We start from the raw sequence: 22,883 nt of genomic DNA, 5'->3' as shown, positions 1-22,883 counted from the left end.
CAGCGGCCTGACCCTCTTTCTAAATCATTGCTTTAATATCAGGGAAAGGGCTCTCCGTCCCGGGAGCTTCCCATGTAGACGGGCACTTTCAACCTTGGAGAGAGACGGTAAAACTTTAACGCGCGATCCCTTTCCAAGACGAACCCCCCCAAATGGGAAAGACCAGGGAGAAGGGTAAAGAACTAAAGGCCCAACGAGGCCCAGCTGCCCAGGGTCCCTCTGGCCACTTGGGGGGGGGGGGTCCTCTGGTCCCCTGGCAGCAGACACGGCTGAGAACAGCCCCCTGGGGACGTGCCAGCCCCGTGGGACCACCAACCCAAGGCAGGACCGCCCACTCCAGAGGCAGGCGGCGTGGCCGGGAGCTGGCCTCCAACTTCACCCGCAGGGCAGGGCAGGCCAACAGCAAGGCCCTGGGACAGTCAGCTCCCCCTTCAGGTCCTGGACCCAAATTCCACGGAGGGAAACGGCCACCAGGCGGATGGAGGAGGTCACCCAGCCTGGGGCTGGCCTCCCACACCTACCTGCTTCCCTGGGGAGCCAGCAGCAGCTCATTAATTAGGCAGGGAAGCAGCTGAATGTTGCAAATCCTTCCTTTGTAGGAACCCAAACCCAGGGCTAGCGTTCCCCAGCCACTCCAGCTCCCTCCAGTGCTCAGCGCTCCCTGCTGGCCGGGGGGCGCGGGGCCGGGCAGCCCTGGTAGCAAGGTGCCTGAGGGCAAGGGCGGCTGACAGCCCCAGGCAGTGGGTACAACTGAAGGCCTGGCGTGCCCTGGGTCTCCCGTTCTGGCTCAGCCCCGGCTCTACTAGGACCAAGCTCCAGGAGAGCCCTGCTCGGGGCCAGGAAGTTTCCAGGAGTGCCCCACCTGACCATATGGGAACCCGAGGTCCCAGAGTACCCTCCAGCCTCGAGGGTCCGACCGTCCAGGCATCCGCCTGAACCAAGTCCCAAGAACGGGATCCAGGGACCCCCGCTCCAGCAGGCACCCGGAGGGCAGCCCCCCCCCCCCAACCCCCGCTCTTTGGCGACCAAGTCCCGGCTCCCCGAGCCCGCGGGTCCCCAATTCGGTTGGGAAGGTGGCGTGGGGAGCGGCATGCTGCGCACAGGCCTCGCCCTGGCTCCTGCCGGTCCCCCAGCCCCGCGCGCGCGCGCCCCGGCCCCGCCACCGTGGAGCGCGGGTGCCATCTACCGAGGGCCCGCGGAGAGCGGGCGGGCGCCGCTGCCAACGGGGCCGAGTGGGGCAGGGGACCGGCACGGCAGCCTCGGCGAGAGCTGGGGCCCCCAGCGGCGCGAGGGCACAGAGGCCCCGGCGCCCTCCCCGCGCCGTTGGTGAGCCCCGAAGCGCCGGGCGCGGGAAGGTCCGCGCCGCCGCTCCGGGCCCGCAGTGGCGCCGGCGGAACGTGCTGGAAGCCCGGGCAGCCGCGGGGACAGCGCCCGGGGACCGGTCCGCGCCGGGGACAATTACCTTCTTTGAGGAACTGAGCGTGAATCACCAGGACGAGGAAACAGCAGAGCGCGGCCCCTGCGAGTGCCCAGAGCGCCTTCAGGAGCTGCATCGCGGAGTGCCCACTCGGCCGACGCCCCCGAAGTCGCGCAGCGAAGGTCCAGGCGCCGCATCAGCGCCCCACCGGGTGCAGCCGCCGCGGCCGCCCGCTCGCGCCCCCCATCCGCCGCCACCGCCGCGGCCGCCGCGACTGGAGGCGCCACTCCGGGCGGCGATGCGCGTCTTTCGGGCAGGGGGGAGGGGAGGGGCGGGGGGCGCCGGGGAGGGGCGGCGGGGCGGGGAGGTTAGCAGAAAGTCTCCGGCCGCGGCGGCCGCCGCTCCGGCCACTCGGCCACCATCGCGGGCTGCGGGGCGCCGGGGGCCCGGGCGCGGGGGGGCGGCCGCCGCGGCCCCATGAATCAGCCCCGCCGCCGCCCCCGGAGCCGCGCCGCCCGCAGGGCCCGGACGGCGGGCCGCGGATTGCGCAACGGCCGGCGGCGCGGGGGGGTGCTGCGCGCCCCGGCCCCTCCGCCGCTGCTCGGCGTCGCCTTCTTCGTCCCCTCCTCCTCTTCCTCTTCTTCCTCCTCCTTCTCTCCTCCTCCTCCTCCGCCGCCGCCGCCGCCGCCGCCGCCGCCTCCGCCGCCGCCGCGCCGCGCTCGCTCCGGCCGGGGCTCAGGGGGCCGCGCCGCCGCCGCCGCGGAGAGCCGGGCTCGGGGCCGGGACTGCGCGCAGGGCGCGGGGCTGCCGCACCATCGCCGCCGCCGGGGCCCGGCCGGGCCCGCCGAGATCCAACTTGCGCGGCCCGGGGCTGGCGGGCCGGTCGCCCCCCTTCCGCCCCGGACGGGGCCGGCCTCCGCGCTCCCCGGAGCCCGCGCCTCCGCCGCTGCCGTGGGACGAGGCCCGGGCCGGCGCTTCCGCGGGCCGCTCGCGCTGGCCGGCGCTGCCGGGGCCGGGGCCGGGGCCGGGGCCGGGAACGCGGCCAGCGGAGGGGCCGGTGGCGGCGGCCGCCGCGCCGACAGGTGGGGCCGGCGACGCTGCGCGCCTCGCCGCCCGCGGGAAGCCGCTGCTCCGGCCCGGCGGCGCGCGCCCGCTCGCTCGCTCGCTCGTTCGGCCCCTTCTGGGAAGGCGGCCCGCGCGGCGATCGGACTCCGGCCCGCGCCCGCCGCCGTCTGCGCTCCGCCCGGTCCGCGGAGCCGCCGATGCGCACTGGGCCGCGCAGGGGACCCGGGGGACCCCCCGCCGCCCTGCAGCGCCCCCGCCTGGCGCGCCGGCGGGTCAGGCGGGGCCTGTCCAGCCGAAAACCGCGGGTCGGGCTCCACCTAGGTGCGCAGGGGCCTCACTGCAGAGCCTCCGCGGCGGCGGCTGCGGGAGCGGGGCGGGCGGCCTCCGGCGGGCTAGCCCAGCCCCCTCGCACCCCCGCGGCCGTCGTGGGGAGGGAGGCGCGGGGAGGACCCTGGCCCAGGCCTCACTGAGGCCCAGGCCCAACCTGCTGTGGGTTCTGAAAAAGGGCCCCTCTGCCCGGAAACACATGCGCGCGCGCGCGCGCGCGCACACACACACACACACACACACACACACACACTCTCTGGGTCTGGTGTGTGAAATCCTCCAGGCCAGCTGCTAGGCGCCCGAGCACGTGGGAGCACAGTACATGCCCAGGGAAGGCTCCAGAGGAAACAGCGGGCACCTTCCTGCCCGCCTCTATCCAGCCCCTAGCAAGGGCGGGTGTTTCTTCCTGGCGGATTTCCTCACCTTCCCAGGGCCCTGGCCCAGGAGCATCTGTGGTCAGATCGCCCCCAAGCACAGCGGTCAGGGTGGTAGGCCTTGAGGCACTTGTGCACCAACTGAATTCAAATGCCCAGCAAAGAGCTCTGCAAGTGGGTTGGGGCAGGGACCTATGCTTGGCCCTGCGCTTCCTGTGTGAGGCCCTGTGTGTGTGTGGGTGGGGGGGGGGGGGTGTCACAGACCATCCTGGGGCAGAGGGTCCTTGTGACTGTAAGGTAGGCCCGGAGACGTGGTGCAGGGGTCACAAGAAGGCTGTTTCCTTCCTGCCCAGGCATCTTGGTGTAGTCAAGGGAAAGAGGCCAGATCTGGAGAGGGCTCCTAGAGGTCAGACAGCTCTAACCTCTCAGTGTACATTTGGGGAAAGTGAGGTCTGCAGAGGCATGGACACCGGCACCAAATCCAACAATAAAAAACCGGCCAAGACTAGCACCCGACTCGCTACCGTCTGCCTCTCACGATTCGGCTGTGCCAGCCCCTGATCGGGGGGGGGGGGGGGGATGACAGGCAAGACCACACCTCTCACTCCCAGGTGAGTCACCTCCCTGGGAAGTCGGAGGAGACCAGGACGCCAGTCCAAGCCCTCACCTGGAGAAGTGGCCTGGATCTCACTCCAGCCGGGGACTCAGGAGCTCGGAGAGGGTTGGTGTTCTGCAGCCCCTCCTCAGAGCCCCGTTTCCTGCCCTGCTCCTCTGCCTTCGTCCCCAAGACACTTTCCAGTGATGCCCTCACCTGAAGCGATCGCTCAGGGAACCGCCCTGCCCAGTATGCAGAGCCTGACCTCCACCAAGGTCATTGCCTTCCTTCCTCACATGGAGGTGAGCCGTCCCCTTCAGAAGCCTTGAGGGTCACCAGGGCACTTGCTTCACCTGCACACCCAAGACCCCAAAGGGACCTCAATCAAGAAACAGAGCCCACCTCTGACAGCCACCTGTTCCCAAGCAGGTGGATAGTATTTGAAATTTGGAAAAATATCCTAAATTCACCCGGGGAACTTTTAAAACTAACCATTTGGAGGATCCATCTGTAAAGAGAATTCAAGAAAATAAAGTTCATAAAATGAAGTGTGTGTGGGCATTATTTTTCAACAGGTGGAACTGAGGGACCTGTGTGTCATGCCACAGGGAACGGAGCCTCCTCCTTCTCTGGGCGCCGAGAACTTCCACCAGTAAATGTGTGTGGCATTGCTTGTAACCTTAGAGAAGGTAACGGGAACATCGGGGGACACCCAAGGCCGGCGCCCACGAGAGCCGGTTAACAGTGTACATCACGGAGGCCCATGGTGCCACCGGGAAGTCTGTTCAAGAGCAGGACACGAGCACAAATGCAGACCTCGGAAGGAGACACCCAGTTCTGATCAGAAACGTTTTCAAAAATGATAAAACTTCAACGGTGCTGGACAAGAATGGGGACAATCTGCCAGAAAGGATGGGAGATTGTGGGGCCGATTGCTGCGGAAAAGAAAAGGGGCTGCAGCCGGAGCCATCAGAAAGACGCCCAGGTCCCCCCGACCCCCCGCCAGCACCTGTGATGCCAAGGGACGGAGCAGCGCATCCAGGGGGCACAGGCATGTGCTCACAAAGTGGACGGTTGATGGACAGGGTTGTATTTCCAAAGTGCCGGGTTAGTCCGTACCCCACCCTGCCCACATGACACACAGCTGGTGTCAGACTTTAGTTCAGGCCAGAGCCAGGAGAACGCTGTCCAAAGAGAGGGGCGTCCGGCCTGGGGAGGGTCCCCAGAGTGCTGGAGGCATTGGAGCCTGGATGGAGAAAGTATGCACGTTGTTTAATGTGTCCTTAATTTACAATTGGCATTAACCTTCAATCGGGCATGTAGGCAGTAAACACGATATTTGGGTGTAACTAACGGAAATCACAGGAATCCTCGTACCATTTTACAGCTCTTGGGAACATTGCAAAGTGGTGTTTATGTTCACCCTGATTTCTAACTAGAGCTGTCCCACGGCCAGACATTTTTACATAATGTTTTAATAAAGAAGTAAACATATTACTGCATCAAAAGAGACTCTCCAACATTTGATAAAACTCATTTCGATATAATTGGTTTTCTTAGTAACTTTCTATATTTCTATTCTATTCTGAGAAGGGTCCCATAGGCTTCGCCAGATCGCACAAGCGAGACTAGGAAACACCCCCCCTCCCACCCCGGAATGTCCTGGTCAACCAAGAAGCCTGCTGGGCTACCCAGCCAGACCTGTGCTAATCAGTCACTGTGCACCCCTCAACCTTTATTCCTGTCCAGAGAGGACCTGGCAGGCAGGGCCACGGGGCAGCTATGGAAAGGCGGTGGTGTGAACCGGGAGGAAGGCTCGGGATATTGATATTCTACACTTGACAATGAGGTGGCAAGGATCAGAGATGCTTCAGGGAAAAGTGAAATAATAAAAATCATTCTGAGTAGCATCATTCAGGCTACTGTGAGGAAACAGAAAGACAAGAAAGAAGTCTTGGAAATGAACGTGCTAACCAACGTGAAGCTCGATGGCATGGACATTCCTGAACACCAGGATGTGGAAGATACTGCCTAGGACGTGTCCCAGAATAGGGAGCAAGTGGAAAAAGCATTGAGAAGGGAGGTGAAAGTTGAAACATGCAAGGTGTATCCTGGGTGCCAAACTTTCATTCACTAGAAATTCTAAAAGAGGGAAAAAAGGCAACTGAGAAGAGGAAACAGTCAAATAAATGAGCAACATCTTCAGATAGCATGGGCCTACCATATTCTGAGTAGATCTAATGGGCAGGCCCAGACCCAAGAAACGCAAGAAACTCTCAAAATTTGGCAGAATAAAAAGAACACGACCAACAAATAATGACTGTTCGTTAACAACACTGCCTTCTAGAAGCTACTGGAGCAGGAAGGGTCTTTAAGTTCTGATGGGAAAAGGTATGGCATCTAGACTTTTATACCCAGCCAAGCTGTCAACAAAGCAAACCATTTAAGGCTGTTTGGAAGTTCCATTTTCCTATCACAGACCCCAAGCAAAAAGCTGGCCTGGGAGGACAGCCCAGTGCCAAAGGAATCAAGAAATGAGCTGTGCGGATACAGGATGAAGGAAAACATAGCCTCTCGACTCTTCCAAAGTACAACAAATTGTCAAGAATACGCATACAAATACACTAGACCCTCATATTCAGAAGAGCCTCCTTCAACGGGTAAAATCTTTACCACGTTCTTCTTCTTCCAAAGTGCTAGTCACAAATATGAAACCTGCATAAACATTTGTGCAGTAATACTGCCATATTTTCATTTTCAAGTTTTAAAATCAAGATGTAGAGAAAGCTTGGAGAAGTATTTATAGTAGAAAGATAAATAGAAATTTTTACATCTTGTTTTTTTTAAATTATATGAAAACAGTGAGGTGGGGAGTTGAAGCACAGAGTGGGCTTGGCGCCTTCTTCCCCGCCGGGAACACGGCGAAGCAGGTGCCCCCCAGCGGTGACCAGTCACGACATGTCAGGACACACCTAAACTCAGAAGGTTAGGTCAGGTTAAGTCAGGACAAGTTATAGTGGGAGGGCCAGAACGGGGAAAGAGAACTCTATTAACAATTCTGTTCCTGGGGCAAAGGGCAGGGTGTGGGGCAGAGGGAGGCAGAATCCTGCTTTGCATTTTGAACCTGGATTTGTTACTTGAAAGTTTGTCTTTTCCACATGTGCGTCATTCGATGCTCTATCATTTGAGGAAACCTTGTATCGCAAAGACAGCGTGAACTGTGTTCTATCCACGTAACGTGACTGTCCGCGTCCGTCAAAGAGAATGAGACAATGGCGTATGTATCCGTGGACATGCGTGTGCACGTGTTGCTAACTTGGTGTGAACGCACACGCTTTCTAACAACCAAAGGCTGTGAGAGCAGACGGGGCACGACGCAGGCCTTGGTTAACGGGGAGAGGTCATCTCAGTGGGGGAGAGTCAGGGTGGCCTCCTCGGGAGGGGAAGCCAGGGGCACCTGCAGGAGAGGGGAGCTCGCCGGCAGGCCGGGAAGCAGGCGGCTCGAGTCTAGGACTTGAGGATGTAGAGCATCGATGTTCAGGCCAGTGTGTGCCGACCCGGAAGGCCACGGTCTCCGGGAGGCCTCGGGCACGTGCGGAGCGGAGCTGGGGATCGGGACACTGGGGCGAGTACAGCATAGCCTTCAGGGCCCAGATGCCCCGGGCAGGCCCAGAGCGAGGTAGCTCCCTCTCCTCCCGCGTCCACGATGGGGCGAGTAAGGAGGGCGGTGTTGTGTGTGCTCGGGGACCCCTGGAGGGGAACCACCTGGAGGCCTCGCCCTCAGCCAGGACCAAAGCAAGGGCCCATGGGGACTCTACCAGAAGTGACCACGGCCGCTTCCACGTGGATGTCGGTGGCATCTGTGTGCAACTTTGTGGGACCCAGCCCCCACTCCAACAAGAGTAATTATGCAACAACCCGGCAGGGCCTGAGCCTGGGAAACAGAGCAGAGTCCCCACGGGGTCCCCAGACGTACCCCCAGGACGGGAGAACGTGTCTCCCGGGGCGGAGCCGTCCTGCCCACACAGACACCCTGAAGCCTTGACCGCTCCCCTACTCCCAGCGTCCTCCGGAGGCCCCATCCAAGGACAGACAGGCCACAGCAGAGGCCGCAAAAGAGAAAGCCTCCTGGACCGAACTGTGACGTCAAAATCACACGGTCCCCGGTATTAATGCGGAGCACGCTCGCGAGGCGAGGGGAGAGAACGGGTTAGCACGGAGGGGACGGGCGGGGAGGAAGGCCGGTCCCCAGGAATGCCGGCCTCAGCCCTTGTTCCCTTGCCGCACTGGCGGGGCCACGACTAGGCTCACAAAGACGACACGCTTGGGACAAGCGGCCACGGGTGAGACCCGTATCTCTGGCCGAGAAAGGAGCCACAGCGAGGAGAGCAGGTGTTGGGACACTGTCGAGAAAGCAGGGAGGCCACCCCGATGTGGTGGAGGAGACGTTACAAGCGGTGAGACCCGGGCAGTGATTTAAGGCCGGTTCCGGCGAGATCTGGAGAAGGCCTGGATGAGGGCGGTGGGGGGGAGATGTGCCAGAAGCCCGTTGCTGGGGCCGGCAGCGGGGGTGGGGTTGGGTCTGAAACACCCAGGATGGAGGGCGTGGGCGGCCGGGGCATGGGGCATGGGGCATGGGGCATGGGTCTGGGGTGGAGAGAGAAGGTCTGGGTGCCCAGAAAGGCAACAAATGCCCAGAGTGGGGCAGGCTGCACCCGTGGGCACCTCCAAGGGGCCCCGTGGCCGAGTGCCGGGCTGGTGCCTGGACACCCAGCGGGCTGGGGAAGAGGCGTCCGGCCGGCAGGTGCCCCTGGAGCCCCCGGGTCACAGATGCTCAGCATCTGCAAGCAGCGTGCTTGTGGGGCTTCTGTGCAGCGGCCCCCGCGGGCAGGGGGTACACGTGACGGGTGACGGGGCCCATGCATGACACACGCACCATGCACGTCAGCGCACACAGCACACGTGATGGGGCATGTGGAACACGCAAACAGTGGCACGTGGGACAGGGACGCACACCCCAGGGAGGGGCCGGACTCAAACCGGACTCTGTCTGGTTTCAAGGTTCGATTCTTCGTAAAGGGCAAAATCCCTGGCAGGGCTCACTCTAAGCCAGCGTCAGTCCTTTCTACCCTTGGGTGAATGAGTTCCAGATCCTTTCTCTAGAGCGGAAGAAACCAAGCGAGCAGAACCTGTGGGGGGAGGGCACAGAGAGAGAGAGGTAGCAGGGAAAGGGCACCAGCTGAGGGAGGGCGAACGGGGAGACTGAGGCTCCCGGCTGGGGGAGGGGTGAGAGAGCGTGTCCGCGTCTCCTGCCCATAGGTCGGTTGTGCTTCAGGACAGCAGAGCCCAGGCAGGCCCCGAGGGCCCAGCCACACCCGTGAGCACAGACCTCTTGCGGGCCTGGAGTTTTTGTCCTTACCGTCACCTCTCCCCGTGGCCTCGCTGCACCCCCAGAACATAGAGGCGATGATCGCAGCAAAACCCACCTGCTCGTTGGGCCACCAGCTGGGACCGAACCGCCTCCACCCGGCACTCGCAGCCGCCCGTGATGCGCCCTCGCCCCTCACCAGCTCCGTCTCCCTGCCCTGGGGCACAACGGGCCCCCCAGTGCACACGGACCCCTGCTGACGTCCCAAGGCCAGCATCCAGCCAGACTCCGCCAGGAATCCCGTGCTAAACCCTCATCCTACGTGACCCACTCTGCAGGGCCACGCTGTGCCGTGGCCTCCCCTCCCTGTCCGCCCATGGCCGCCCTGGCCTGGGGCTCCGAGCCAGCAAGGCTGTGTCTCTGTCCTGTGCACCGAGGGCCTCCCCAGCCAAAACGGAGGAGGAGGAGGGAGGAGGTGGGGGAGGACGGGGAGGGGGTGGGCGCTCCACTGGGGAGCAGATGCCCCCCCCCCCACCCTCCGGCCAATCTCCCAGGACGCTCAGCCAGCTGCCTGCACGGCTCTCCCCTCCCCGCCCTGGCCACCGTCACCTTGCTCCCCGTTTGGAAATTCTTCTCTTTGCTCTGCACCCATCAACCCACATTGTAGCTGCGCTTACGTCCCAGTTGCCCCAAATGCGGAATGTCTTCCGAAAGCATCTCCCAGTGAGCCTAGAGGGACACCACGGACGTGCCCGGTGCCCCCGTTCCTCTGACAGATGTGCACCTGCTGGGGCTGAGGGGCATTCGGGAGGGGGAGGCACGCGCTCCCGCCCGGGCGCCCACCCGGCAGGCACGTGCTGTGACCGGCGCCAGCGTGGGGTCCTGGGAGCTGAGCACGCGGCCGGGTGGGCGGCCGGACAGGGGTCTCGTGTGGACGGAGGGAGGGCTTGCGGAGGAGAGGACCTGAGAACGCCGAGGCCTCCATCTGAGGGACAAGATGCCGGATTCTGCTCAAAGCGGGCCCTGCAAGCGAGGTCGAGCTGAGCAGTGCTGGAAACCGGGAAAGATCCGGGGCTCCAGCCTCGCGAATACTTCTTTGAATGTTGCCGGACGGAGAATCCCGTGCCTCGGAAGCTGGAACGGGAAGTTTCCCCAGGCCCCCGCTCTCCTTACCACCCCGAGTGCGGGATCCGGGGACATCGGGGTCCCCACTATACTGTGCACGGGGAGAGCCACTGCCGGTCCCCCACGGCCAGCATCCCGGGAGAGCCACCCAGCCGTGCGGTCTCCGGGCCCAGGCCCCCGCCCGGCGCTTGGCGGTGTGAGTGGGTTCTCACGTGTCCCCCGGGGCCCACCCTGCGCCTGAACCTGGCGCCCTCGCGGGAGCTCCGGGTGGGCTCCGGGAAGCTCCGGCCGGCAGGATCCGGTTCCTGCCCCAGGCCCACCCCGCCGCCCCAGGGCCACCCCCACTGTCCATCCCGTCACGGCCACTGGGGGTGACAGAGCGGCCAAGGGAAGAGAGCGTCTGTCTCCTGAGTTTCTGTTCTCCGCCTCCGGGTCCCTACAAGCTCTCGGAGCCTCGGTTTCCCCAGCTGGTCTCCTCCACAGGGCTGCCCAGTGGAGTCACTGAGGCTGGGGGCTGTGAGGGGGCATGTGTCCCCAGGCTCCTGTTCTGACCCAGATGGTGATGACGGCTATTACGGGCGTCAACCAGCCCCAGAACATTCCCTCCCGGACTAGTGACCTCCCCTCCCCACAAGGCCACAAGCTGCTCCTACAAAGCTTGGTGACCTGTGCCCACCCCTCTCGCCGCGGCCCAGGCTGGAACCTTCCCAGGTCCCCGGGGGATGGAGGAACTGACCACACAAACAACGGACAGTGGCCAGACCTCACGTGACAGTGGACTCTGACCCCCCAGCTCTGCGCAGCCACCGGGAAGCCCGGCCTCCACCCCCGCAGCCAGCAGGCTGATCAGCTGGCCCAATTTTGCCCCCGCTCAGGACCCACAAGAGAGTCAGACTCGTCCCACCGGCCGCAGGCCGCAGCGGAGCCACGGGGCCACCCCGCCCCCGCCGGCCACCCGGCCTCTGCTTGGCCTCCTGCAGTCGGGGACTTGGCGGCCACCACCCTCCCCCTCACGGCTGTCCCCTCGGGGGCCCCAACGCACCACATGCACACGCGTCCTGGTCTCGGGGGCTGCTCTGGGGCTGCCAGACTAAGGCACTTGCTGGGAGGTGCCCCTTTCATAGAGACAACGGCAGGGGCCTACCCGGTACTGAGCCCACACCGTGGTCCGAGGCAGGAAGGACAGAGTTCCAAGTGGTCCTGGCAGGGGATGGGCCGGCCTGGGGCGCTGGGAGCAGGAAGGCAGTTGGGAGGCCACAGGCATCTCTCCCGCGGGGCCCTCGGCCCTGTGCCGCTCGGCCCCCTCCGCTGACCATTCTCCCCTGTCAGTCCGAGACTCAGGCCTTTGAGGTCCTGACAGGCCTCGGGAGCCGGCCGGGGTCCAGGCCCTCCCTCCCCAGATGAGACGCCGACCTTGGTCAGGGGGAGACGTGGCTGGTCCCTCTGAGTCACAGACCACCCCCCACCCGCCCACCCAGGAGCCTCCGGGTACCCACTGATCCACTTTCTAGAAGGGGCCAGGGGAGCAAGGCTCCAGAGCAGTCTTGATGGCAGGGGGGTGACCGCTGACATTCCACTCTCCTGTGGGCCAGGAGCTGGCCGGGTCCACGCCGTGGCCCTAAGCCCTGAGAGAAAGAGACAGAGGCACGGAGCCCCCGAACCTGTGTCAGGGCAGGAGCCCCAGGGGTCATTCGCCGGAGGCTGCCCAGCAGCTCCCACCAGGCCCTGTGGCGGCGGGTCAGAAATGACTTTGGTCACCTGCCGCCTTTTCCAGAGCGTTGGGGGCCCTGGACCTGACCCTGAGCAGGGGCTCTGGGAACCAGGAACACTCACCTCTAAATGAGGCTGAAGCCCGAGTCAGAATGTCAGAAACAGCTATCGCATTGTAGGAAATGCGTGGGGTCACTGTTTGTGAGGCGGTTTATTACCGCCTGCTGGTGTCTGGAACTTTCTAACGGGGATGCTGGGTCGTAGCGGCAATCATCACCTCGATAGCAGCACGCGTCAATCACGTCGCCACCGGAGACCCAGCGGGTTGTCGCGGGCATGAATAGCAAAGTGGACGCTAAATGTTTTCTAGGCCGTCAAGCGCCCGGCCTGGGAGGGCTTTGCAGGAGATGCGAGCCACCCCGAGTCTGCACGCAAGGTCGCCCAGGTGGCCTTCCAGATGAAACCGGCCAGAAGAGGCATTCTCTGTCATTGCCAACACGCATGGGCCACGCCACGGCCCAGGGCAGCGATCCGTCACGCCGGAGGGGCAGAAGGCAGGGACAGCAAGGCTTTGCAGAGGCCACGGCCAGGCGGGGCCGGATGGCGGGGGCCGGGTCATTCCCAGGTGGGGTGTCTGCCTCAGCATGGCAGCCTCAGGGCCTGAATCAGAGGCCCCACGCCCGTGGAACCCCCCGCCACCCCAGCAGCCCTCGTCCGCACCGAAGATTCGAGGCTGCAGGAACGTGAGGGCCCGCTGTCCTCCTCCACAGGCCACGAGAACAGACGCAGCGCAGGAGGCTTCAACAACACCGTTTCCCCAGTTCTGGAGGCTGGACGCGCGGGATCCGGGTGTCGGCAGATCTGGTTCCGGCGGGAGGGAGGCCTCTTCCACAGTGGACAGACATCACCGTGCTCCTGTGTCTTATAATCGCACCACGGGGCCCCAAGTCACGACCAAAGCACATCCTAGAGGCCACTTGCACACGCTCAGGGGGTTAGAGTGTCAACACACGCGTGAGCAGGCACAGGCCACAGGCCACGGCGCCCATCACTGCAGACGTCCCAGCGCGCACCTGCTCCCACGCGGTCTCTGGGAGCCTGCGGGCTGGGGGAGGAAGCCCGGGGGGGGGGCCACGCCACCCCCGACTCCGTGGCCCACGTGGCACTCAGGTGTCCTTGTGGACCCGAGACGGCCAACCCTTCCGCTGCCCTGTGCCTCCCTCCTCACTGCCCACGTGGCCGTGGCCACCTCACTGTCCCACAGCCCCTGGACCACGTCTCCCAGCGGCTCTGCGTGGAAATGCCTGGGACACGTCTCCCGGCTGGCCAGATGAATAAACGAACACGAGAGAAAGGAGGGACGTCCCCCCACACTGCCGCCGCTCCTAAAGGCCGCCCTCACACTGCCGGTGGCGGGACAGCATGGCAAGGACCCAAATGGACCTCGACGCCATTTAATAACTTCATTATTGGCTTTGAGGATATGACCCTGTAAGTGATCTGCAGCTGGAAAATGCAGACGATTATGGGCTCAGAGACACAGAGAGGTGTGACGGCCATTAAAACACATTATGTCAGCTCCAGAGAGGGACACATTCAAACCCAGATTTAATTTGTCCGTGTGTAAAACGCGAGACTGTAAGAAACACCTGGGGCAAGTAAAACGAATGTGTGCCGAGGAAAAGCAGGCGACGATTTGCGGGCTCCCAGCAAATTGAACATAAGCTCTCATTATAATGCAGCCACAGCGAGCGAGCACGCAGTAATGGCTACATGGGGACGGTGGGGCCCTGGCCCGGAATGAGAATGAACCACACAGCCCGGCTCTCTAGCCGCCCGGGACCTCCCGACACCCTCCCGGCCCCGGATCCCCCAACGTGCAGATCCCGGAGGACCCGGGGGGTGGGGCAGACATGCACACCGCCCTCCCTTGTCCCTCGCCCCTCCGCCAACGAGCATCTGACTCGGCGGCCGCCACATCTCCCAGACCTACTTCCGCGAGGGCGGGCGGCGCCCCCAGGGGACCGAGCCCTGGGACTCGGGTGCGGGGAGAAGGTGAGAGGCGGGCCGGCAGGAGCCCCACACGGGCTTTGACGCAATGGGGCGGTGGCTCCCTCTGAGCCCCGCGGGACCCCCTCACTCTGCCCGTCTGCCGGTCCCTGTGGCCCTCCTCATCTCCCGGGGGAGCCCCTCGATCCCCAGGACTTGCTCCTGGAAGGCGTTGGTCATGCCTGGACCGACCCGGAGCGTCCACCGGAAGGCGAGGCAGCTCGGCAAGGTCGCGGTAAGGACTCAACACGCGGACGTGTGTCCAGGCCTTCCCCACGATGAGGCAGGCACGCAGGACACACAGGGGGCAGGAGCGGCCCCGCGGAAAAGGTGTCACTGGGGAGACGGTCACAAGGAGGCTCCAGCCCCCCTTCTGGCACCCCCCGCCCCAAGGGCAAGACTCAGAGATCAAGTCTTGGGGCCATTCCTCAGGGCCCACGTGGATGTCACGGTGGTGACCACACATCGGTGACCACCCAAGGCCGGGGCCACACGACACCGTATTCCCAGACGCTCGTCTGTCCCCTACAGCTGCCGACCAGTGGCCAGAATTCGCCGTGTGGCCTTCGGAAGGGGGAGTGTTGTTTCCTGTCATTTTAAATCAGAACCGGAGCCTGGTCCCCAGCTTCCTCCCGAGGTGCCCCCTCAACTGCCATCAACAGAGACGGCCGTCAAGCCCACGGCCAGGGTCCACAGGCTCAGGCGCAGCTCCCAGAGCCAGGACAGGGGGCCACATCCTGGAGCTTCTGTTCTCACCAGCCGCCAGCAAAGGCCCTGAGGCCACACCCCCGGCTGACACCCTGTGCCTGGGGCTGGATGCACACTACACAGTGTAGCTGGTGTCTGGGCCGCAGGGAGGGGGGAGGTGCATGCTGCTCCTTCTGGACAAACTCCTGACAACAGGGACGCCAGCTCTGGGCATAAAGGAGGTGGGACGAGAGTGCAGGGCAGAGGCTGAGAACCGCAGCCAGGAATGTCTCCAGTCAGATCCTAGAAAGAGGCCCCTGCAGGCTGAACACAGTAGCTCGGGCCGCCAGCGCACAAAGAGCCTGGCCCCGGCCCCGGGATGGGGAGGGCCGGGCGCTCCCGGGTCCGCGAGGTGCCCCTCGGCCGGGCCCGTCTTGGGAGCAGCCTCCAAGGATGCCTCGTCCGTGCACCACACTGTCTGGTGTCTGCGGGGCCAGCTTGGCCTTGTCCGTGGTCACGGCCTGTCACGCCTGCCGTGGCCCCCGTGGCCCCGGAGGCCACCACCCTCCCCAGGATTGCCAGCTTCCCTTCACAGGCAAAGGTGTCCCAACGTGGGCCTGCCTGGGAAGCATCTCTCCCCAGATGAATACAGATGGCAGAGGCCGATTTAAATAAATCTATTAATTATCCCCAGCTTAGCACACACACACACACACACACGTGTGTGTGTGTGTGTGTGTGTGTGTGTGTGTGTGTGTAAGCCGCAGCTCCTAAATAATGTAATTTCAAAAACCTCAGCATCTATTACATTGAATTACTTCCCCGTGTGGTGTGCAGGAAGAAGGCTCACTGCTAACCATGTCGGTCCCCAGAGCCTACAGGCCTCAAGGGGGCCGTTCCCTGCGCCTCCAGGGTGCACGGGCGGGGAGCACTTCCTGCCAGGGACCCGCCTCCTCCCAGGCCCCCTGGGATCCCCCCAGTGATCGGGACAGACTCATCTCCTCTGCCCCAGAGCCCCTGTCTGTGACCCCCACGGCTGACCCCACCGGCCCCTGGGCGAAGCTACCACTGAATCTGATTCTCCCCCAAAGGACCAGGCTTCAGCGTGAGGTCTTAGCCAGGACCCCGTGGTCCCCGCCCAAACATCAGGACACCCTCCCTGGGAGGTGCAGAGGTCCTCACTAGCATGTGGCCGCATGGCTGGGGCGGGGGGGCACCGTCGGGCCGGGAATCCTAGGGCCTGGGCCTTGGAGGACGCTGCCCTGGGACAGATGAAGATTTCCAGTGCGTGGCCCTACAGTGCCGGGCCATCAGCCAAGCTGTACCTCCTTGCCTTATGCCCTGGGACAGGTGTCCTGAGGGCCCCCGCCCCACTGTGGCAGCGGGGCTTGGACACGTGGTCCCTGCAAAGGTCATCCCTTCTCTGAAACCCTTTGGTGATGGGGTCACCGAGCCACAGGAGTCCTCAGAGCACGGGGCGCCCAAAGTGTGGGCGTGCCCCACAGCCCCCAGGCACGTCCAGGGTTAACGATTCCTTCTTGCCTTGTTTCCCTGTCTCTCTCCGGTCAAGATCGGAGCTTCTGAAGGCACAGACGCACTTGAACATCCGCCGTGTGAAAGTGAAGATTCCAGACAAAAGCCACAGCATGAGCTGGAGGGGGAGGCGTCCTCCCTCAGCCCGGGCCCCAGAAGGAGTGGAGGGGGTGTGGACTGCGGCCGAAAGGCTCTGAGCCGCCGGGGTCCGAGGGCCGCGCTCTGAGAGCGCAAGGAAGTGTGAGCGCGTGCGGAGGAGGCCTGAGGCCAGCGGTGCCGCTCAGGAGCGCCGGGCCCCGTCGCCCCCAAGCCACACCCTGTGCTATCCTTCCCCCCGCTCCCCAGGTAGCGACAGGCCGCGGAGGGCTCCCGGTTCTCCCCCAGGGACCCACTGTCTTCCCCCTGCTCCTGTCTCCACCTCCACCGACTCTCAGAACCCGCGGCCACGCCTGCCACACGGCCGTCTCGGGTCCCACTCGCCAGAAGCATCGTCCAGTGACCTCTGCAGACACGGAGGAGCCGGCCCAGGGAGGCTCTCGGGGACCCCTGACCCCAGGCACCTTCGCGGAGACCATCCCGGAAAGGGACAGCCAGGGACAGGTGCGCCCACCTGCTGGGGAAGCAGACACCTGCGTGGGCGGGTTCTAGGTGTGAAGGGCATCTCGGCACCTAGACGTTCCTAGATCGCATCCCAGACACCTGGGAAGTGGTGACACTGTTGTCATCTGGGGGTCTAATCCATTAAAACAATAGCTCTTAATGCTCATCCGTTTCTGGCAATAAATGGCGGTAATCGTTTGCCGACGAAGCCGCCGTGACCTTCACTGAACCCCAATGGTGCTCATCTGTGTTCTCGTTAAATGACGGGCCCCCATCGCTCTTTGAAACCCGAAATGCTCTCCTTCCCAGAATTGCCAAAGCCTCCCCAAAGAGTAATTAACTCATGTGATTAAAAATGTAATATGTTGGGGACATTTTTTACTTTACGAAGGTACCAGGTTAAGAGTTTTAATATGCACTGTATTAATCATAAATCATTTTGATTAAAAAAAAAAGCTTCACAGAACGAGAAGTAATTGGAAAAGCTTCGTTGTCAATGTTGGATTATGATAATTTCTTTCCTATCCTAATTTTTATTAATGAAAAAGAAAGTGATGAACGAAAGCGGCCGTCAAACTCCTGCACCGTCACAGCCGGCGGTCTAGGGAGCCCTTCCGGAATGTTCTGAAGATGTCGGTCCCGTGTCCCCAGGCCCCGCAGGGGAAGCTCCTCCAGCGGCCCAGACACAGACTGGGGAGTGGGGAGCGGGGGCGCCCGAGGGCAAGGCCATGGGTCTGCCCCACGTTCTCTGCTCTGGGGGAAGCTCTGTGTGCCCCTCGATGCCACAGGCAGGGGACGGTGGCCTCGTCCCCACTGGGGAGGGAAGGACACCGAGAGCTGGCAGGTGAGTGTGTTCACTCACAGGCATCAGCACCCGCCTGGTGTCCTGTTCTGGGCGATGCTGGGGGCTGGGAAATGCCCTCTGAGCGACGAAAGGCCTGAATGGAGAAGGGCACAGCTCCACAGGTCAGGGAACAACAGGGTGTGGCAGACGTGAAACCACCAGGGACAGAGAGCCCGAGGGGGCTGGGCCTGGACTGAGTGGCCATGAGACGTGAGCTCAGAACGCCGCAGGAACCTTCCAAAAGGCTCACCGTGCCCCAGAAAATGAGCAGGGTCCCCAGGCCGAGGAAGACTCGGGCACAGGGGCCGGGCGGGTGTGGAACCGGTGGCTGCCCTGCCCCGTCCCGTCAAACACGGGCACTGGGGACCAGCAGAGAAGCAAGTCCCCCTAAACACTCACGTGTCTGTCACCAGCCTGCCTGAAGCCCTCTGCCAAACCCGCCATCGGGGTCACAGGTGCCTGATCTCATCAGCTTGCGCCTGTCCCGCCTGCACCGGTGACCCCTCCCCCCTTGCACACTGCCCCCCCCCCGGCGCCCTCCCTGTCATCTCAGGATCCTTCACCCCCTCTCCCGCCACCCTGCCCCCAGCGCACTCCTGTCAGCCGGCCAGACACAGGGGGACGGGCTCCCGACCCTCCCCGGCACCCAGTGGTGTGCAAGCCACCATCCCCTCGTGTCCCAGGCATCCCATGTGTCAGTCCTTGGTCGGGGTACCGGGGGTGTTGCCGTGAGCACAGCCAAGGCCTGACCGACCCCCCCTCTGTAACACCTGCGGGTGTGAGTGACATTGCCATGGAAACACACTTAGCAGGGCAGGGACGGCACAAGGGGAGAGGCCATCTGAGTCACGCTGGTCCTGGGCGGCCTCCCCCAGGAGGTGACATTTGTCAGAGACCAGGACTGCAGAAGTCACGATGTGTGGATGGACCTATCCGAGAAGGCAGAGCAGGGCCTGATCCGAGAAATGTGGCAGAATCTCCAGTCCATCGGGAAGGGCTGAGGCAGGGCCGGGGGGTGAGGGGTGGGGGGGGGGGGAGGGAGGCAGGGCAGAGGCGGACAGCGGGGGGATGGGTCCGGACAGTCCTGCAGGCTGGGGAGCCGCAAGGCAAGGTCCACAGCCCCAGCCACGGTGGCGTCTCTAGTGTGGATCAGGCTGAAGCCAGGTGGCCCGTTCGGGTCTCTCTCCGCCCCGTCTACGCCGTCTACACCCGGGAGGCACTAGACTCGCTTCATGTCCCCGCACAGGCAGGGCCTCGGGACGTGGAGGGGACACGTGAATGAAAAGCAGCGATGCCGAGGGTGGCTCTCATCAGAACAGCGAGGGGCCGAGCCCGACCAGCAGCCCCAGGGGAGCCCAGCGGACCCCTCTGCGCACAATAAATATTTACTTAAGGTTTTTCCAGTTGTCAGCGTGATAAACGGACCCCTGACACAATCAATGAATCAAGTAAGCCGAGTTAATCTACAGGAGGCCCTCCTAGGGCACACCCCACTCTGCCCGCCACGCAGAGCGTGGGGGGTGATGGGAGTGGGGGGGGGCGGTGGGGCACCCCATTCCACTCAGGACTGGGCACGGCGGGCCCAGGGTGGGGATGGGGCAGAGGGACAGGGACAAAGTGTGGTCTGAGCAGCTGTCCGAGGACCGAAAAGACCCAGGCCACGGGGCAGAGCCGAGGACAAGCAGGGACGGAGGTCCTGCCGGTGAGCTCGGCCTCCCCCACCTGATGCACCAGCTGCCTGCAGAAGGGACTTCGCCCCAGGCCGTCCCCAGGCCACACCCGCAGGCCAAACCGGGACGTCCTCACCCCCAAAGACATCCTTGGTGGGGCCGGGTTTGCAGCCCAACCCCCTCCCGTGCCCGCGTCCCTCGTGGGAGGCCAAGCCGAGTCCATTTAATCCCAGAGCAACTCAATTCAGTCAACGCTCAATTCAACAGGAGACCTCGCAGCCTGATTTACGTTCTTTCAAGGTTCCTCCAGCGTGTTCCCTTCTCCAGACCCGGCCCGGCCGTCACCTCCACGTAAACCTCACTGGCAGCTCCTCCGATGAGGGGACCGCGTCCTCCCCGGGCAGTGCTGGCCCCATAGCCGCTTCTGTTCCAGAATCTAACGCGTCTGTTTCCTTCTCTCTCCATGAAACCCTGGGGCCTGTTTTTGTAAATAAAGTGTAATCGGCACGCAGCTGCGCCCACCCCCTTCCGGAAGCGTGGAACGGCGGAACAGACACTGTGGGGCCACAGAGCCAAAACCATGTCCTATCTGACCCCTCGCAGGGAAGGTCTGCTGACCCGGGCGGCACCCTGAGCTCCTCATCCCGGAAGGGACCTTGGCTATCTGTCACCGTCTCCGGACCTGAGGCAACGGGTCCCTGGCATGTTCCCCCAGCCGCAGCACCCAGTCAAAGCTCGGACTGTGAGCTCTTTGGGAGACTGGTCTAAGGGGGTGCCCCTGGGTGGGGGACCTATGGCACCCACCTCCCCACGACGGCCCAAGAGCTCCCGGGTAGGGCCTTCTCAGGCGCACAGGGCTGGCTTGCACCTTCCACAGAGTCTCTGGGCCATCAGCCCTGCAGGGCCTTGATGGGGCCACCCTGTGGGCCCAGCCCTGAGCCAGGGGCCGGGGTGGGGGTGGGGAGGTCGTGCATCAGAGCAGGGTATGGCACAAAGAACAGAGAGGAGCTTAGGGCCCCAGAAAGGCTGGACTTCGTCCGGAATGGGAGGCAGGGAGGGCCCAGGGTCGAGGGACCCTAAGACTAGCCAGCCCTTGCACGGTCACCTTCCAGAAACCTCTATCCCAGAACAGGGGTCCTGGCATGTCCCAGCCCCGGACGGAGAGCCACCCACGGGGAAAAGGAGGAGGGAATTAGAAGCTCCCACCCACGGACCTCTCCCAGCCCCAAGCACGATCTTAAGCCCCTGAACACCAGGACTCAGTCTGCACACACACCTCTCCCAGATGGGGCGTCATGACCCCCGAGACCTCACACATAAGGCAGCAAGCTAAGGTGGGGCCTTTGCTGGAGGCCGTGGGGCAGGAAGGGACAGACAAGCCCCATTCCTGAGACCAAGCCCAAAGCTGCCCACCTGCCAGTGGGCCCTACCCAGGGCCCTGCCACGCTGCCTACTGTCGCTCACGGTCCCAGGCGGACCCGTCCTGGACACCAAGACGGCCACGTGAATGAATGAAGGCCTGACCTCAGGGCAGCTGGCCTCCCTCAGTGCCCCTCCCCCCAGCCAGGGCCAACGTCACGTGGGCAGAGCCCCAGGCAGTGCGCGTTCCCGTGTGCAGCCCTGGGCGAGCGCCATGACCCGAGGCTCGTTCTGATGGAGGAGGCAGAGGTGTCTCCCCACAGGGACCCCACAGGGACCCCGTGGAGACAAGCCTTCATGCTACACGCGCCCGGCACGGCATCTGGCACGTGGCCCCTGGGAACACGGCCCAGGACGCCGCAGCCACAACGGGGCTGGGGTCGTGGGGGCAGCTCCGGCCACGGGAGCAGGGGAGGGTGGCCTAGCTCCACGGGACGGGGCCCTAGGAACGATGTCGCCGTGGCTCTCCCCACCTCATGCGTCTTCCTCCCCACCCCCTCCCCCCTTCGGCAGAACGTGAGCAGAAGTGGAAACACGGGCCGCCCCGGGACCCCCACGCACAGAAGTCCACACGCACCTGAAGGCAACGTTTTGTGGCACAGCCCAACGGGTCTATATTTAGCGCTGAACTTGAAGCCAAACATCAAGGAGTTCTGGCGCGGAATCCTTGATGGGCTCGCGCCCTTCGCGTGTGCTCTGAACACCAGCGAGCCCGCCGTCCCCTGACCCGGGAGGTGACAGGAAGGCCGGCCCCGCACAGGGGACTCTGGCCCTGCATTTATGGGGCCGCGCCCCCTGCCCGATCGGACTCACCAGAGCGGCCTCACCCCTGCACTTTGGGGCGTGGTGGGCTCAGGATGACGCTGAGCTGGGGGACGCGGGGCACCCCCGGACGGAACGCGGTGGGGCCTCCTCGCCGAGGCCCAAAGCAGGGGCAGCGGCTACCGCTTGGGGAACCGTCTTCAACAGCAGACATCTGCTGCACAATGAGCGGAACCCAGCTGGTTCTGGGAACACTTTAGCGTGGACGTGATGTGCCCACCTCACTCCCGGGGCGGGAGAAGGTCCGAGAAGGCGTTTCGTCCAAGGACAGCATCCTGGACCAGGACGCGGCGGTCCGGGCTCCCGGACGCGCAGGCTCTGTGGTCCGGCAAGGCCTCCATCCACACACGGGATCCGACAAATTCGAGTCTGGAAGGCTTCGGACTGTCACGAGCGGTCAGACGGTGGGGGCCGCCTTGGGCTAGGATGCTCCTGGGGGCTGGGGCTGCGAATCCGAACCGGAAGTCCCCACGGCAGGTCCCCGGGGATGATGCACTCCACCTTCCGATAGAGCAGGTGCGGAGGGACGGGGGAGTCCCGACCTCACACAGCTAAGTCACGGCCCCGGGGAGGGGGGAGGGCGCTTCTCCGGGGCCCCCGCCGCCCACCCTCCTCTCCCCGGGAGCGCTGCTGAGGCGCCCTTCGCACCCCGAGGGTGGCTCCCAGCTCTCCGACACCCCAACACCCAGGGGGGCATCGGGCTTCGGCCGCCTGAGCCTTGCTGCTGGGAGCGCTTCAGGGTCCTGAACCCCCTGCCTGCCCTCCCGAAATGGCAAAGGCTCCTCCGGTGATTCTCCGCCGGTGCCCGTGGCCGACATCACTGAGCCATCTCCCACCATCTCCCACCGAGCCTAGAAGATGCCAGAACCTTCTCAGGAGAGCCTGTCAGGCATCTGGGGTGACGTCACTGGGAAGCTGCACGCAGGGAGTACCTGTCATCCCGGAAGCCTCCCCAGCTCCCGCAGCCTGTCCGTGCGCCCTGCACCGAGCCCCCTGCCCTCTCTCCGCGCCCACCCACACCTTGTCCCCACCAGGTGCGCCGTCTGCCCAGCTGGCTCCCGGCAGCCGGTCCCCATCTCGCCGGACACGTCAAAGGAAGCAAGGAGACGCGCATGCTTTTAAAGACGGTCTCAAGCTTCGAAGAAATCGTTCCACGGTCCACTCCTTAAATTCCCCGGAGAACGTCGGTCCACGCTTGCGCGGCTGACACAGTCTGGGGCCAGCGCTGTGGTTCCGAGGGATTAACGTCGCTTCCTCCGTCCCTCTCCCCATCACTGC

General features: G+C 63.6%; 1 protein-coding gene across 2 annotated transcripts in view; it reads right to left on the bottom strand.

Moving 5' to 3' along the window:
• Nucleotides 1–22,883, bottom strand: part of TAFA5 (TAFA chemokine like family member 5) — a 190,415-nt gene that overhangs the window by 116,925 nt on the left and 50,607 nt on the right. The window contains exon 1 of one of the 2 annotated variants that reach the window (XM_078449285.2): nt 1,463–1,569. The exons of the other annotated variant lie outside the window; for it this stretch is intronic. Coding sequence (XP_078305411.1) covers nt 1,463–1,553 — 91 coding nt within the window. The 5' untranslated portion in view covers nt 1,554–1,569. Of the gene's footprint in view, nt 1–1,462; nt 1,570–22,883 lie in introns of those variants that run through there. 2 annotated transcript variants of the gene reach the window in all.

Source organism: Panthera onca, chromosome B4 (genome assembly GCF_046562875.1).
Source record: "Panthera onca isolate mPanOnc1 chromosome B4, mPanOnc1 haplotype 2, whole genome shotgun sequence".
Taxonomy (NCBI): Eukaryota; Metazoa; Chordata; class Mammalia; order Carnivora; family Felidae; genus Panthera; species Panthera onca.
This window is presented reverse-complemented; position numbering and strand designations above follow the sequence as displayed.